Source organism: Anomaloglossus baeobatrachus, chromosome 10 (assembly GCF_048569485.1).
Source record: "Anomaloglossus baeobatrachus isolate aAnoBae1 chromosome 10, aAnoBae1.hap1, whole genome shotgun sequence".
In the NCBI taxonomy this organism is placed as follows: Eukaryota; Metazoa; Chordata; class Amphibia; order Anura; family Aromobatidae; genus Anomaloglossus; species Anomaloglossus baeobatrachus.
Window position 1 is genome coordinate 166536067 of NC_134362.1, and position 16604 is coordinate 166552670.

Consider the following 16604-nt stretch of genomic DNA (forward strand, 5'->3'; position numbering starts at 1 on the left):
ACTTTGAACCTCCCCATTTAGTTTTCACTTACGTCACTTCACTGGAGACATCCTTTCCACCAGACAGGAAGTGAGGCAGAGTCCCAAACATCACGGCAGCGTGGCGTGCATTCCACTACCTTACTTCTGCGTTTCAACCACCGGAAGTGACGCCACGGCACTTGCTCGCTAGTCACATATGTAATGCCGCCCTGCAGAGCTATCTCTCACTTCATAGGAGTCACCCACCCAAACCACACGGCGAAATTTTCTCTGGTAAGTCCAGCTACCGGCCTCTTTCCTGTCTCTTTTTGTTACTGCTTCTGTGAATTTCACTCATTATGCAGAAAATTCACATACGATGTGCGTTTTTTACATAGGTCCATACTTATACCCGTCTCTGCCGGAAGTGTGAATGACCATTTCTTCATTTGATTCTCTTTTCATAACCAGCGCTTATGCTAATTACTACAACTCGATAGGTATGTTATTTATTCCTTTTTTCATGTTCAGAACTGTACTATGGCGTTTGACATATGAGCACGACCAGACACATATTACGAGACACTCGTGGAGGTATTTTGGCATGATCCAAATAATAGAACAATGTGTTTATGACACCATTTTTTTGTCCACAGAAGGTTGAGCCTGCTTCCGGCCCGGCCGGTACACCATATATCCTGAGTAACGTCATTTAATTATTGACTCAAATCATACCTTGAGGTGTACCCCAGGCTCAAACCCTAACTAATTACAGGTACAAACTTGCATTCATTTATTCTTTCTTCCTTCCCTTTTTCACTGTGATATAACACATTATGTAGATCTCCAGTTTAGTCCCATACCATTATTCACATTACTCCTATATACCACAGGACCTGTTTTTTGACATGGTTGTCACTTTCTTGCCACCCTGGTAACCTTCTAATGCAGGATTCAGAAGTGAGATAACTGATGGTTATCGTTTTCATTTTCCTACATTCCAACAATCAGGTAATGTTATTTCTTTTTCCCCCTTCTTTCCGCCCTCCCCTTCTTTTCTCCTTCTTTTCCCTCTCTTTCTCTTTTCTTATCTTCTTTAGTGTCTCTTCTTCTGCCTCTGGTATCCTCTTTATTCTCTTATCTGTGCCCCCTGTTTCTCTTTTTTTCACCCCCTTTTTCCTTTTTTCCCGCCACCCCTCTCCGTCTTCCCTTCTTTCTTTCTCCCATCTCCCCCCCTGCCCCCTTTTATTCCCCTTTTTCCCATAGTATTTCTCTTTTAGTCCTTTACACATAATAGCCTTACAATAGACTATACGTTAAACCCCAATGTGTTCTCTTCCATTATGATTAGGCTCTTACTGGGAATTGTACTCCTATCATCCCAAAGACAAGTTTTAGCCACAAAGGTAATTTATTGGCAAGAGTCATAAGGGTGCTTTACACGCTGTGACATTGCTACCGATATATCGTCGGGGTCACGTCGTTAGTGACGCACATCGAGCGCCGGTAGCGACATCGCAGTGTGTGACACCAAGGAGCGACGATCAACGATCGCTAAAACGTTCAAAAACGGTGATCGTTTCCTTAATATCGCTGCTGCCACAGGTACGATGTTGTTCGTCGTTCGTCGTTCCTGCGGCATCACACATCGCTATGTGTAACACCACAGGAACAACGAACATCTCCTTACCTGCGTCCACCGGCAATGCGGAAGGAAGGAGGTGGGCGGGATGTTACGATCCGCTGATTTCCGCCCCTCCGCTTCTATTGGCCGGCCGCTTACTGACGCCGCAGTGACGTCGCTATGTCGCCGAATGCACCTCCCCCTTGAGGGAGGGATTGTTCGGCGGTCACAGCGACGTTGCTGACAAGGTATTGTGTGTATGACGCTGCTGTAGCGATAATGTTCGCTACGGCAGCGAGCACCAAATGTCACACGAACGACGGGGGCGGGTGCTGTCGCGCATGACATCGCTAGCTATCGCTAGCGATGTCGCAGCGTATAAAGCACCCTATATGAACTTCTTTCTTTTCGTCTATGTTTATGCTTCAATATTATCTCTTACTTATACCATCTCGTCTCTTCCCCCTTTCTTTCCTTTTTTTCCTCCTCCTCCTTCTTCTCCCTCCCTCTCCTTCAATTCCCCCCTTTTTTCTTCTCTCTTTCTTTTCCTCTTTTTTTTCTTTCTATTTTTAGCTTTCCTTTTTTCTCCTTTTTTTTCTCTTCTCTTTTCTGTGTCGGGCAGCCAGTACTACACCAATTTCACTTGGTACACGTAAAATTTTTTCCATAAATCTTTCCCTTCCTCATTTAGTCACTGGTTTATTGTACACACCAGTCAATGAACTATGTGATCTATATTTACTCCATGGAAATATCTCAAATTCCGGTTTTTGCTTGGTGTTATTATCCTTGGACCTGTTTTACATGTTGTACAATTGTTCTCTTTATTATAATGTATATGTATGTATTATGTACCTGATATCTTTTGAACTGTTTTGATCATTGTATTATTTATGTGCAGATAAAAGTCTGGTCTGACGAAGGCCCATTGGCCGAAACGTCGACATTTTTGGAAGGGTTCATACTGCATTTGTGACCATTTTTTGTTATTGATCAATAAAAAACTCTTCCAAACCTTTTTCTCTATTTCTTTTTTGGGGGGTTACGGTGTGTCGGAGTTCCCGCCCTACCAAAAGAAAACAGGGTTTGACAACTTTTCCTTTAGTATTGTTTTTTGTCACTCAGACTGTGTTTTAGTAAGAGCAAGCCACTAGGTAGGTTCTGTAAAAAATTATACTAGCCTTGAAGCAGAAGTTGTTCCCCTGACACCAAGTATTAATAAAAATTGGGTAACACTGAGACTGTGTGTTAGTTGCAGCAAGCCACTATGTAGGTGCTGTAAGATATGAAGCCCCCATGGCAATGATAAAGGTTTAGCCGAAACGCGTTTTGCCGTGCGTTTCCTACAGCAGTATTTTCCATCTCTGCCTGAAATGATTGTAACTTGTTGCTATTTGGATATTTGGAGATTTTAATCAACTTGAAATAAAGAAAAAGACATTTTTAATTCATCATATACCTTGGCTCGCTGCATTTATCCTTCCCTAAAAGTATGCTAGGCTGCTTGTAGGAAGTTACTGGGCTTGAGGCAGAAGTTGTGCCCCTGACACCTAGTATTAATAAATATTTGGTAACACTCAGACTGTGAATTGACAGGCACTACACTACACCTGAACCCCTTGTTTTTACAATTTTGGGACCTTTTTTTGCAAGTTGTAATACCTATTGCTAGTATAACAGACACAAGGGATGTAGCAGTGCTGAGATTGTTTATTATTAGTAGCAGATGTGAGGACAGCTTTAAATCTCTCCCTGCCTGTGAATAAGCTGTCACTATATCACACACTGCAGTAACAGACCATATACAGCACTAATAATAGGATTTTTTACAGCAGTTTTATGATTTACACAGCAGCTAGCACACAGTGCTGGCACAGCGAAAGTGAAAGCAAGTCAGGTGTAGTACAGGAGTCATCACATGACCCTGTGCTACCATGACAACTATCGGGAGTCACGTGATCGCGTCACGTGACTTCCGGTATCGGGCGGTAAGTAAATGTTTACCGCGATCGCGCTTATAATGGCGCTGTCACATATTGACAGCGCCATATAAGGAGTTAAACGGCACGAGCAGAAAACGATTCTGCTCGTGCCTAGCAGGCACACATCTCAGCTGTGAAAATCAGCTGAGATGTGTGCCGATCGCAGCATGATGCTGCCGGCAGACCGCGGGCAGTAACATTATGACCGCAAGGACGTAATTTTACGTCCCGCGGTCGTTAAGGGGTTAAAAGGACTTTTTCGGATTATGCAGCAGGAATACTATCTCATAGAACAAACTGCACTGTCCCTACACCTGTTTCTATGACTTACACAGTCGCTAACAAATAATGCTAAATATCTTCAGCCCTTAGAAGGACTAGTATTAGTTGGCTGGAAAAATGTTGTACCGCACACATTACAGGCTAGCTACACTGGCAGCTCAGGAATGAATGCTTGCACACTAAATGGCGGCAGCCTTATATAGTCCCTATGACGCTGTGCGGCCAAGCCAAGCACAGTAACACCACAACAAAGATGGCTGCAGCGTTACTGTGAGGGCAAGCAACGTTAGATGTGTTCATTGGCTGGAAAAAGGCGCCAGGAAGTCCAGAAATGAAAATGAAAGTACCAGAGCGAATACCATCTTAGGCTACTTTTACACATCAGTTTTTTGCAATCAGGCACAATCCAGTTTGTGCCTGATGCAACGGATCTGTGTCAGAGTGTGTAAAACGTGATGCGACGGATCAGGTAAAAAACGGATCTGTTTTTTTTTTTTATTTATTTTTAAATCTGAGAGAGAGGGAGAGACCCCGTCATCACCACACACGCAGGCACTCCCGCATGCATCATCCCCGCACACACCGCAACACTCCCGCACGCATCATCCCCGCACACACCGCGACACTCCCGCACGCATCATCCCCGCACACACCCCGGCACTCCTGCACGCATCATCATCACCGCACAACCCGACACTCCAGCACGCACCATCACTGCACATACACCGGCACTCCCGCACGTATCATCCCCGCACACATCCCGACACTCCCGCATGCATCATCACCGCACATACACCGGCACTCCCGCACGCATCATCACCGCACACACCCAATCACTCCCGTATGCACCATCATCGCACACACCCCGACACTCCCGCACGCATCATCACCGCACACCCCGACACTACCTCAGTGACGTCACCGCTGACAGCGCGACTCCCTCAGTTGCTGCGTGGAGCTGATAGAGAGCGGCGGTGTTCCACGGCTACTCCTGTCAGCTTCATGTAGCAGAGCTGAAAGAGTCGCGGGACCTCTGTGGATTACGTCGGACCAGGAGGGGTATTTGGGGATTTTAATAAAATGGTGAAAGAGGGTATTTTTTTGTCCTTTATTCCAAATAAAGTATTTTTTTGGGTGTATGTGTTTATTTACTTTAACTTACAGGTTAATCATTGGGGGTGTCTCATAGACGCCTCCCATGATTAACCTCTTATTACCCCGATTGCCACCGCACCAGGGCAATTCGGGATGAGCCGGGTAGAGTCCCAGGACTGTTGCATCTAATGCATGCGGCAATTACGGGCGGCTGCTGGCTGATATTGTTAGGCTAGGGGGCTCCCCATAACGTGGAGCACCCCATCCTAAGAATACCAGCCTTCAGCCGTGTGGCTTTACCCTGGCTGGTATCAAAATTAGGGGGGACCGCACGCCGTTTTTTTTTAAGTATTTATTTTACTGCGAGATATAGACCCGCCCACTGGCGGCTGTGATTGTTTGCAGTGAGACAGCTGTCACTCAGCGTGGGGGCGTGTCTGACTGCAACCAATCATAGGCGCCGGTTGGCGGGGAAAGCAGGGAATACAAAACTGAATAATGGGCGGCCGGCATTTGCGAATCAGTAGAAGCTGCCAGCAGTGTGACAGCTGTGCAGCACCGCGCCTGTGATCGGTGAGTGGGTGAGAGTGAGTGAATGAGTCAGTGAGTGTGAGAGAGACAGAAAAGCTGGGGCCACATGGAGCACTACTGCGATGCTCGCATGACACTCGGCTCGCGCTGGCAGCATAGCAGGAGCCAAGTGTCATGCTAGTGTCCCTGCGTCTGCGGTCAGCCTGTGCGAGCGGACCACAGCTGCGGGGGGCAGGCCGGCTCTCAGGAGGGGCGGGCTGGCACAGAGGAGGGGAAGGTGGGATTCATCTCCCTCTCTCCTCCGTAGCCGGCTATTGCGACTCTCGCTCTGCATGCATGGTACACCGGTGTACCGCAAGTGCAGTGCGATTTTTCTCTCGCCCCATTCACTTGAATGGGTGGGTGCAAGAGAAAAGAGTCTCGCATTACAGTTGCAGCATGCTGCGATTGTTTTCTCGGTCCGATTAGTACTGAGAAAATAATTGCTCATGTGTGCTGACACACAGGCTAGAATTTTATTATGTTTTATCGCACTCCACTCGCACCAATTTTCTTAGGCCAGAGAATCACTTCTGGGCATGCTCAGAAGTTAAAACCGAATCCGGTACATGCTTCCGGCGTTTGATGCATGCCACCGGATTCGGCGTGCATAGACTTTCATTATGCACCGTGCCGCACAGCGCCGCACCCGGCGCTGTGCGGTTTTTTTTATGAAACAAAAAACGTTGCATGAATTGTTGCATGCGGCCACCGCATTAATTAATTAAGCCGCATCCGGAAAAAGCCGGATGCAACGCAAGGTCATCAGGCACAATCCGGCGACGACAATAAAAATCAATGGGGATAAAACGGATGCGGTACCGGATCCGTTTTAACCGTTTTTCGTTTTTTTCCGGATTGTGCCTGATGGGAAAAACCTGATGTGTGTAAGTAGCCTTAGCCGTCGGATAGCGAATACCTCGAATACCCCATTATCCGTCGGATACCGAATAGTGGCGAATACATTCGCTCATCCCTAATTACTACACTACAATAATGCAATCAATGTCAAGGATAATAACTCAACCACCTTCTTACAGTAGCATAGTACTTTTTATACAGATTTTCATCAATAAAATGTGTATAATGTTCTTGCACACTTCAATAGTTAAGCACAGTCAAATGAATTACCTCCTACAGGGAATGTCATCATCGTAGCCATTCTTTGAGATGACAGAGCCACAAATTATTTTTTTTTTTGTAATAAGTGATAATTTTGTAGTGTGGTCTGCATATTAGACCTTCCCAAAACCATAAAAGACCTTTAGAGATTAGTGTTTTATATTATGAATACAATACAGATCTGCTCACATATAATATATGTAAATACAGAACATATGGCCCATAAGTATCCAACGGCTTATGTGATACATATGTCATGCGTTATCTTAACAGCTTGAAGACTGACTGGTCTGATGTCTGATAAATGACTCTGCTACACTGCTGTCTTTTGTTATGTTTTCCTTTACTATGGGAGCATTAATGGGTTCCCGTTGTCTCCAAAAAATACTATTTACCAGATTGCCATTATCATAATCTGCCTATGCACGCATGCACACACAGCAAATGCACATTGCAGATCAGGCTGTCAATCAGTGTGCTAGACAGTGCTTGTAGCATGTTTACTGTGTAGTGAGCGATGACTATAACCACTCCCTGTATCACTCTGATGACTGAAAGTAAGCAGCTGCAGGGAGAATGAAACTCGACTGTTTTATTGTTTAGCTTGCATTTCCTTTAATGTGTGTATATGTTTGTATTTTCTTTAGGTTCTTCTTGATGTGCTATTTATTTGTAAATTTAGCATGTGCTGTGCAGACTCTGCTGAGAACACCAAACTGGAGGCCAAGATTTAAATATTATCATTGGTAAGAAATTTAATTCAGAGTTCTAAGTCATTTTATTTTTGTGACTAATCTGGATCATATTGAGCAGCTATACAGTTCACATGTTTGTGTGCATATGCATGTGTATTTATACTGTACAGACCAAATGTTTGGACACACCTTATCATTCAAAGAGTTTTCTTTATTTTCTGCCATTTACTTTGGTTCCTGATCCTTGTGGGTCCTTTATTTTTATTTCTGAAGATTAATAAAGAAAAGAAAGTTTTACTCCAATCCTGGTTTGCTGAGTCCTTGCTGGATTTTCCTCCACAAAAACGTGCAAAATCGCTCATCGGTGACATGGGGGTCCATTCTCAATTATCGTTACCGCAGCGGTAATGAAGTTGTTCGTCGTTCCTGCGGCAGCACACATCGCTCCGTGTGACGCCGCAGGAACTAGGAAGCTCTCCTTACCTGCCTCCCGGCCGCTATGCGGGAGGAAGGAGGGGGGCGGGATGTTACGTCCCGCTCATCTCCGCCCCTCCGCTTCTATTGGACGGCCGCTCAGTGCATCGCTGTGACGCCACACGGACTGCCCCCTTAGAAAGGAGGCGGTTCGCCGGTCACAGCGAAGTCGCCGGGCAGGTAAGTATGTGTGACGGGTCTGGGCGATGTTGTGCGGCACGGGCAGCGAATTTCCCGTGTCGCACAACAGATGGGGGCGGGTACCCACACTAGCGATATCGGGACCGATATCGCAGTGTGTAAAGCAGCCTTTATTTCAATAATTCAATACAGGAAGGGAAAAACATATATTATACAGAGTCACTACAAACAGAGTGATGTATTTCAAGTGTTTATTTCTGTTAATGTTGATGATTATTGCTTAAAGTCATTATCTGAGAAATTTTGAATATTTACCACAAGACACCTGCAAAGGCTTCCTAAGCGTTTAAAATGGTCCTTTAGTCTAGTTCAGTGGACTGCATAATCATGGGGAAGACTGCTGACTTGACAGATGTCCAGAAGGCAATCATTGACACACTCCATAAGAAGGGTAAGCTGTAAAAAGGTCATTGTTAAAGAAGCTGGCTGTTCAGAGTGTTGTAGCCAAGCATATTAATGGAAAATTGAGTGGAAGGAACAAGTGTGATAGAAAAAGGTGCAAAGGTGCACAAGCAAGCGGTATAACCGCAGCCTTGATAGAATTGTTAAGAAAAGGCCATTCAGAAATTTGGGGGACATTCACAAAGAGTCAAATGCTGCTGGAGTCAATGCTTCAAGAACCACCACACACAGACGTATCCAGGACATGGGCTACAACTGTTGCATTCCTTGTGCCAAGCCACTCATGACCAATAGACAGCACCAGAAGCATCTTACCTGGGCCAAGGAGAAAAAGAACTAGGCTATTCTCAGTGGTCCAAGGTGTTGTTTTCAGATGAAAGTAAGTTTTGCATTCATTTGGAAACTTAGGTCCCAGAGTCTGGAGGAAGAGTGGAGAGGCCACAACCCAAGCTGCTGAGGTCTAGTGTGAAGTTTCCACAATCAGTGATGGTTTGGGGAGCCATGTCATCTGCTGGTGTAGTCCACTGTGTTTTATCAAAACCAAAGTCAGTGCTGCCGTCTACCAGGAAAGTTTTGAGAATTTCATGCTTCCCTCTGCTGACAAGCTTTTTGGAGATGGAAATGTCATTTTCCAGCAGGACTTGGCACTTGTACACACTGCCAAAAGTACAAATACCTTGTTTAATAAGCACAGTATTACTATGCTTGATTGGGCAGCAAACTCGCCTGACCTAAACCCTATAGAGGATCTATGGAGTATTGTCAAGAGGAAGATGAGACACCAGACCCAACAATACAGACGAGCTGAAGGCTGCTATCAAAGCAACCTGGGCTTCCATAACACCTCAGCAGTGCCAAAGGCTGATCGCCTCCATGCTACGCAGCATTGATGCAGTAATTCATGCAAAAGGAGCCCGACCAAGTATTGAGTACATTTAATGTACATGCTTTTCAGTAAGTCAACATTTCTGAGTTTAAAATCATTTTTTCAGTTGGTCTTGTATAATATTCTAATTTTCTGAGATAATGACTTTTGGGTTTTCATTGGCTGTAAGTCATAATTATCAACATTAACAGAAATAAACACTTGAAATAGATCCCTCTGTGGGTAATGACTCTATATAATATACCGTATTTTTCGCTTTATAAGACGCACCGGATTATAAGACGCACCCCAAATTTAGACATAAAAAAGGTAAAAAAATAAAAATGGGGTCCGTCTTATACTCCGGTGTTCTCTTACTGGAGGGGAGCAGCAGTCGTGGAGAAGTGGGGTCACAGGAGGCAGAGGTTGTGCTGGTGGCGGGGTCCATGGTGACAGGTATTGTGTTCACGATTTATAATAATTTTTTTAGGGCTCTACCATCCTCTTGCCATACAATCATAGCTATTTTTGCATGCATATATATATATATATATATATATATATATATATATATCAGCATTGTATCATACTATGGTTGTACTCCTAATGGGAACCATGATTCTGCACTTGTGAATCATTACTCTTTGCAGTGCATGCAGCACTTATGATCTCATTTTCTGTCCCCATTGGTAAATCCAATCTGTTCAGTGTTTTGTTACATCATCACAGGTATTTCTCACATATATATTGGTTCCACAATCGCACTACGCCTGCCTTTCTAAGAGGAACTATGACTCTATATGAATGAATCATTATTTGCAGTACTCAGTGTCTGCAACCTTACTCCTCGTCCCCATAGGTAACCCAATCTATTTTGTGGTTTTTGTATATTCTGCTCACAATTACTGCATGCTGACTTTATACCGTGTCAGTCTCTTTGAGTATTACTGGTGTAACTCCATGATATTTATTCAAATTTTTGATATGTACTTTTGATGATTGTACTTACTGGTATATTATCTTGGAGCCATACTACAACATCTTGAGGCCTTGTTTGTATATTGTCTATCTTTTTAATTGTTTTTAATTGTGTGTTTTTCACTTTTTTTGACCCAATAAAATATTTATATATTGCATGACCTTTCATATCATTGTTCGATGTGCGCTCAACTTATGTGTGCCTTTCTTCTCCATTGTACACATTTTGTTTTCACACATAGGGCAGCACTCCCTTGTTCATCTCAGACTGTGCATCCCTCCTTTTTCATTATCATGGTGACAGGCGCGGCGGGGTCCGTGGTGGCAGGCGCGGCGGGGTCCGTGGTGGCAGGCGCGGCGGGGTCCGTGGTGGCAGGCGCGGCGGGGTCCGTGGTGGCAGGTGCGGCGGGGTCCGTGGTGGCAGGCGCGGCGAGGTCCGTGGTGACAGGCGCGACGGGGTCCGTGGTGGCAGGTGCGGCGGGGTCCGTGGTGGCGGCAGCAGCGGGGCGGTGAGTGGTGCAGCAGGCCGCTGCGGTGAGTCTCCCAGTGTCTGCGGTCCCAGTTCAAATGATGGCGTCTGGAGCGGCGCGTGCGCAGATGGCGCCATCATTTGAAACTGAGACCGCGGACACACTGGGAAACCTGCTGCATAGCCACCTGCACGCACAGAGTGGCAGCCAGCAGTACGCCCGTCCACCCGCACAGAGAGGCAGTTGGCACCGACAGGCATCCGGCTGCTGCCCTCTCGCAGGCACCTGGCTACCGCACGCACGCAGGGACATGAACCTGACTGCCGCCCGCACGCAGCCACAGGTACCCGGCCACCCGATCGAGCTATATTCAGATTTTAAGACGCACCGCTCATTTTCCTCCCAAATTTTTGGGAGGAAAAGTGCGTCTTATAATTCGAAAAATACGGTATGAGTTTCCCTTTCTGTATTGAATTACTGAAATAAATTAACTTTTTGAAGATATTCTAACTTATTGAGATGCACCTGTGTGTGTGTATGTATGTATGTATATGTATGTATATGTATACATATATACCGTATGTGTATATATGTGTGTGTGTGTGTGTGTGTGTGTGTATATGTATATATATATATATATATATATATATATATATATATATATATACTGTATGTATATATAGTTATTAGGAAAAAAATTCCCTGTTTGCAACATGCGTCATAATGTTATATGGAAATGAAATCCTGTCCCAGTTTTTTCCCATGTTTTATCAGTCACTTTTTAAAAAATGTCAGTCAACATTTTTTTTTCTTTTGAGGGACATAGAGAAAATAAAGTGAAAGTTACTGCCCAGAGTAATTGAAGATTTTCTTACATAGTTGAATAAGACTTCACTTCATTATTCTTTTGCTTGCTTATTGCTAATACTTTAGTTGTCACTGCCATCTTGCTTCCATATATGTACTATGCCTCTAACCTGTTAACCTTAAACATTAACTTATGGATGGTAAGACCTTACCTATATTTGTTTGTTTGCTATTCTCTTTGTTTCTCTGTTAATGACCTGGACATTTTTCTAATTGCCCTGGATTTGCGAAGATTTTTTTTTATAACAATCTGTTATGGTTATTTATGGTTATAGGGCGGCTTAAACAAGGGTGTGTTTTTGGTTTAGGCTGCAGTTTAGCTCTTGTTTTCACAAAGCGTTTTACTGCGGCTTGTCTATAAGAAATGTTCTTAAAAATGTGGTTTGTATTGATATTAACTCCTTAATTAGCTCATAATTAGAGATGAGCCACCCCCCTCGTGTTCGAGTTCGGTTCGGTTTGTCGAACGTTCGACAAACACCTTCGAACCCCATTGAAAACAATGGCAGGCAAACACAAACACATACAAACACATTATACATATACACATACAGTTAATAATAAACATTGCTATTATACTTACAGGTCCCGCGGCGCGTCCTGCACTCTGTTTCCCGCCACTTCTCCTTCTGATTATCGCTGTGCGCTCCCGATAACCAGCACTGATGATAGGACTTTCCGTGTCGTCATAGCATGTGACCAGTAACGTGTGTATTATTGGCTACAGACTGGTCACATGGCTATGACATCATGCTAGGTCCTGTCAGTGCATGTCGCCAGTAAGTGGTACTCGCCCGAGCATCTCCATACTCAGTATACTCGGCGAGTATCGGCAAGACACTTGGGCACATGCTTGGCTCCCCGTTCCTGCATATCGGCGCTCTTTACAGAGTCAGCCCACATGCAGGGACTGGATGCCACAGCCGGTGAATAGCGGCGCCGGGAATCAGGTGATCGGTGATCACCGTTGCTATAGTAACCCGCCTGTCAGGTTACTATTGCAACGGTGGCAGCGGTGACATCACCGCTTACCAACCCGCAGCCTCTGCTCGCTCATTGAGTGATTAGACTGCACGGGGGGAGCAGCGTTCTTCCTCCCCTGTGCTGTCTGATGTAGCAGAGCTGCATGGATTGAAGGAGAAAGAGGACAGAAGACCAGGATCGTGGAGGTGTGAGAGAGGGAGTAATAAACATAAAGTCTCTAAGTGTGTCTGTGTATATATTTCTATTAAAGTTTTTTTTTCTCTGTGTGGGGGTCTTTTTTTAACCCTTTATTGGAGATGCTTAATGGCCGGGTCAAACTTGCCTGACATAAAGAATCTTTGGCTTAATACTAGCTAGTAAAACAAAGCTAGTATTAACCCCTTATTACCCAACTCTTTCAGCGGCCCCCGGGTGGCATCCGGGCCGCTGGAATAGTTGGATACAGCGCCAGATGATAGCGCTTCTATGAAAGCACCATTTTCTGGGGCGGCTGCGGACTGCAATTGCAGCAGAGGGGCCCAGAAAGTTTGGGCCAACCTGTGCTTTGGATTCCAATCCCCAGCTGCCTAGATGTACCTGGCTGGACATAAAAATGGGGCGAAGCCCATGTCATTTTTTTTTTTTTAATTATTTCATGAAATAATTAAAAAAAAAAAAAAAGGGCTTCCCTATATTTTTAGTTCCCAGCCGGGTACAAAAAGGCAGCTGGGAGTTGGGGGCAGCTGTACCTGCCTGCTGTACCTGGCTAGAATACAAAAATATAGCATAGCCCACGTCATTTTTTATTTTTAATTTGTTTTTTATTATTTTTTGGCAAAAAACCCTCAAAAAATAAAATAAAAAATGCTTCCCTGGATTTTCCACTGCCAGTGAAGGTAACACCAAGCAGTGGGGGTTAGCAGCCAGCAGCTGCTTGGATTACCCTTAGCTACTGTGAGACTGTGACCGGGGTTATCTATGACGGCCGGTATGTCTCGCCCCGGTTGTGCTCACTCCATGATAGAAAGGAAATCCACTCTAGGGTTAATGCTGTTTCCCTACAGGCTGAAGGAAGGGTTAAATGGAAACAGGAACGAGGGGCAGGTGTGCCGGGTGTGAGGGAGTGATCACAACTCCCTGAGTCTCTGCTGGAGAGACATGTATATTGCTGTGGATTTTTGTTTGGACATTAAACACCGTGTGCTGTGAACCTATATGCCTGGATCCCGTGTCTTCTGCTGCGCAGCCGACCGCGCTACCTCACATATGGTGGAGAATCGGCGGGCATGCCAGCCCGGTGAGGTGTACTTCCTTTTCTGGTGATCCGGTAGCACATGTCCTGGATTCAAGCAGCTATACTACGGCCCAAACCCAGCGACGCCATGGAGGACATACTAAGGCATTTGGCTCAGGCTAATGCACAACAACAAGAGGCTAATGCACAGCAACAACAGGTGAATACCCACCTGCTCCGGACGTTGGAGCAACAGCAGCAACAGCACCAGCAATCCTTGAAATTGCAGGAAAAAAGGCACCAAGAACAGATGGTTCTCCTGGCCAAGTCAATCCGTGCCGGACCGGCAGCAACAACCCCGGGACCGGGTGACGACGGCAGCGTCCGGAAAGCGGTGAGACAAGCGTTGCAAAAGATGACCCCGGGGGATGATGTGGAAGCGTTCCTGGCAGTGTTTGAGCGGGTGGCCGAGCGGGAAAAGCTGCCGACCCCCCAGTGGGCTGAGGTATTGTCGCCCTATCTGACGGGGGAACCCCAAAAAGCGTACCTGGACCTCGGTACCGAGGACGCCATTGACTATGTGACCCTGAAAGCCGAAATACTGGCTCGGTTGGGGGTGAATACCTATGTACGGGCTCAGCGGGTAAATCAGTGGTTCTATGAGGAAGCCAAACCCGTACGCTCCCAGGCCTATGACTTATTACATCTTGTAAAAAAGTGGTTGCAGCCTGACACTCTGAGCCCGGCGCAAATGGTGGAAAGGGTAGTAGTGGATCGTTTTGTGCGCACTTTACCCGTCACCGTTCAACGGTGGGTAGGACAGGGTGACCCGAGTACCCTGGACCAATTAGTGTCCCTGGTAGAGCGGCATGTGGCTACGCAGGACTTGATACGGGACACTGAGACTTTGCGTACCGCCCGTCGGTCCGGCCCCTCCAAGCCTAGGGCCAAGGACCCACCGCCGACACCGGTACAGGAGTCCGCTACCATCCTGGCTGAGGCCGCGCCCGCCGTTCCTGAGGTCCGGAAGGCCATGTACCCTAAACGACAACTTGTCAAGGGGGTTTCCTTCCCTATTAGATGTTGGCGGTGCCGGCGGGTGGGACATATGGAAGCCCAGTGTCCCCTGACCACGGAGCCCATGGATTGTGGGGTTACCCGGCGGGGTTCAATGTATGCTCAGGTGGTGTGTACCGCTGACCTGGTTCCCCCAGAGACTGAGCCCCACTTGTGCCAAATACAGGTGAATGGATGTCCGGTTACAGGATTGTTGGATTCCGGGAGCTTAGTGACCCTTGTGCGATCCACCTTGAGGGCTAAAGTAAAGGCCACAGGACGTACCGTGGGGGTGGTTTGCATACATGGGGACCGCCGAGACTATCCCACGGGGATTGTCACCATCACAGCACCTTGCGGTCAGGTGCAACATGAGGTGGGACTGCTTAACACTCTTCCTTATGACGTGATCCTAGGACGGGATCTGCCCTATTTTTGGACTTTATGGAAGGGAACCCCTAGGTCCCCTCCGATATTGGTCAGTCCGGGGCCTGAGCCCTACAATCCTGAATCCGGGACACCTGCCGTAGGGGTCCCCATGATAGGGACAGAATGTGAACCCGATAGGTCGCCCCTAGAGGTATTGGCAGGAGAGGCTGAGACGGTCGAGCCCATCCCGGACTTGGAGGCATCCCCGGATGCGTTTGGGACAGCCCAACTCCAGGACCCTACGTTAATACATGCCCGGAATAGGGTGTTAGTAATTGACGGGGTGGCCCAGCTGCCCGGTGCCCAGGTAAGGTACCCCCATTTCGCTCTTAAACAGGATTTACTCTACCGGGTAGATGAAATACGGGGCGTGGGGGTGGAGCAGTTGGTGGTGCCCCAGCCGTATCGCCGGCGGGTCCTCGACTTGGCTCATAAACATCTGATGAGTGGCCACCTAGGGGTCAAGAAAACGCAGGAGCGAATATTGCAACGGTTCTATTGGCCCGGGGTCTTTGGGGAGGTAAAACGGTTCTGCGAAACCTGCCCGGAGTGTCAGCTTACCGCACCACTGGTCCACTTTCGCAGTCCGTTGGTGCCGTTACCCATTATAGAAGTCCCTTTTGAACGGATAGGGATGGATCTGGTGGGGCCCCTCGTAAAGTCTGCTCGAGGGCACCAACACATCCTAGTGATCGTTGACTATGCCACCCGGTATCCAGAGGCGATACCTCTCAGACATACTGCGGCGAAGCTTATAGCTCGGGAGTTGTTTTCTGTGTTCTGCCGGGTGGGGTTGCCCAAGGAGATCCTTACGGATCAGGGGACCCCATTCATGTCTAAAGTGACCAAAGAACTATGCCGGCTACTCCAGATCAAGCAGTTGCGTACGTCTGTGTATCATCCTCAGACGGATGGGTTAGTAGAACGATTCAATAAAACCCTGAAAACCATGCTAAAAAGGGTGATCTCCAAAGACGGGAAGGACTGGGATATGATGCTTCCCTATTTGATGTTTGCCATCCGAGAGGTGCCACAGGCATCCACGGGGTTTTCGCCTTTTGAATTGTTATACGGGCGACATCCCCGGGGATTGTTGGACCTGGCAAAGGAAACATGGGAGCAAGAGCCCACCCCCCATAAAAGTGTGATTGAACACATTTTAGGAATGCAGAACCGCATAAGCGCGGTCATGCCAATTGTGAAGGAGCATTTACAGGAGGCTCAGGCCGCGCAAAGCGGCCGCTATAATAGACAAGCCACCGTGCGGACCTTTAAACCCGGGGATCGAGTGTTGGTATTAATCCCCACGGCGGAGAGTAAATTCCTGGCTCAGT

The 16604-nt window shown here is 46.7% G+C and overlaps 1 protein-coding gene across 1 annotated transcript in view; it reads left to right on the forward strand.

Moving 5' to 3' along the window:
• Nucleotides 1–16604, forward strand: part of SLC12A4 (solute carrier family 12 member 4) — a 504360-nt gene that overhangs the window by 385063 nt on the left and 102693 nt on the right. The window contains 1 exon segment of the mRNA XM_075325791.1: nucleotides 7284–7382. Within this exon segment, the coding sequence (XP_075181906.1) occupies nucleotides 7284–7382 (99 nt within the window).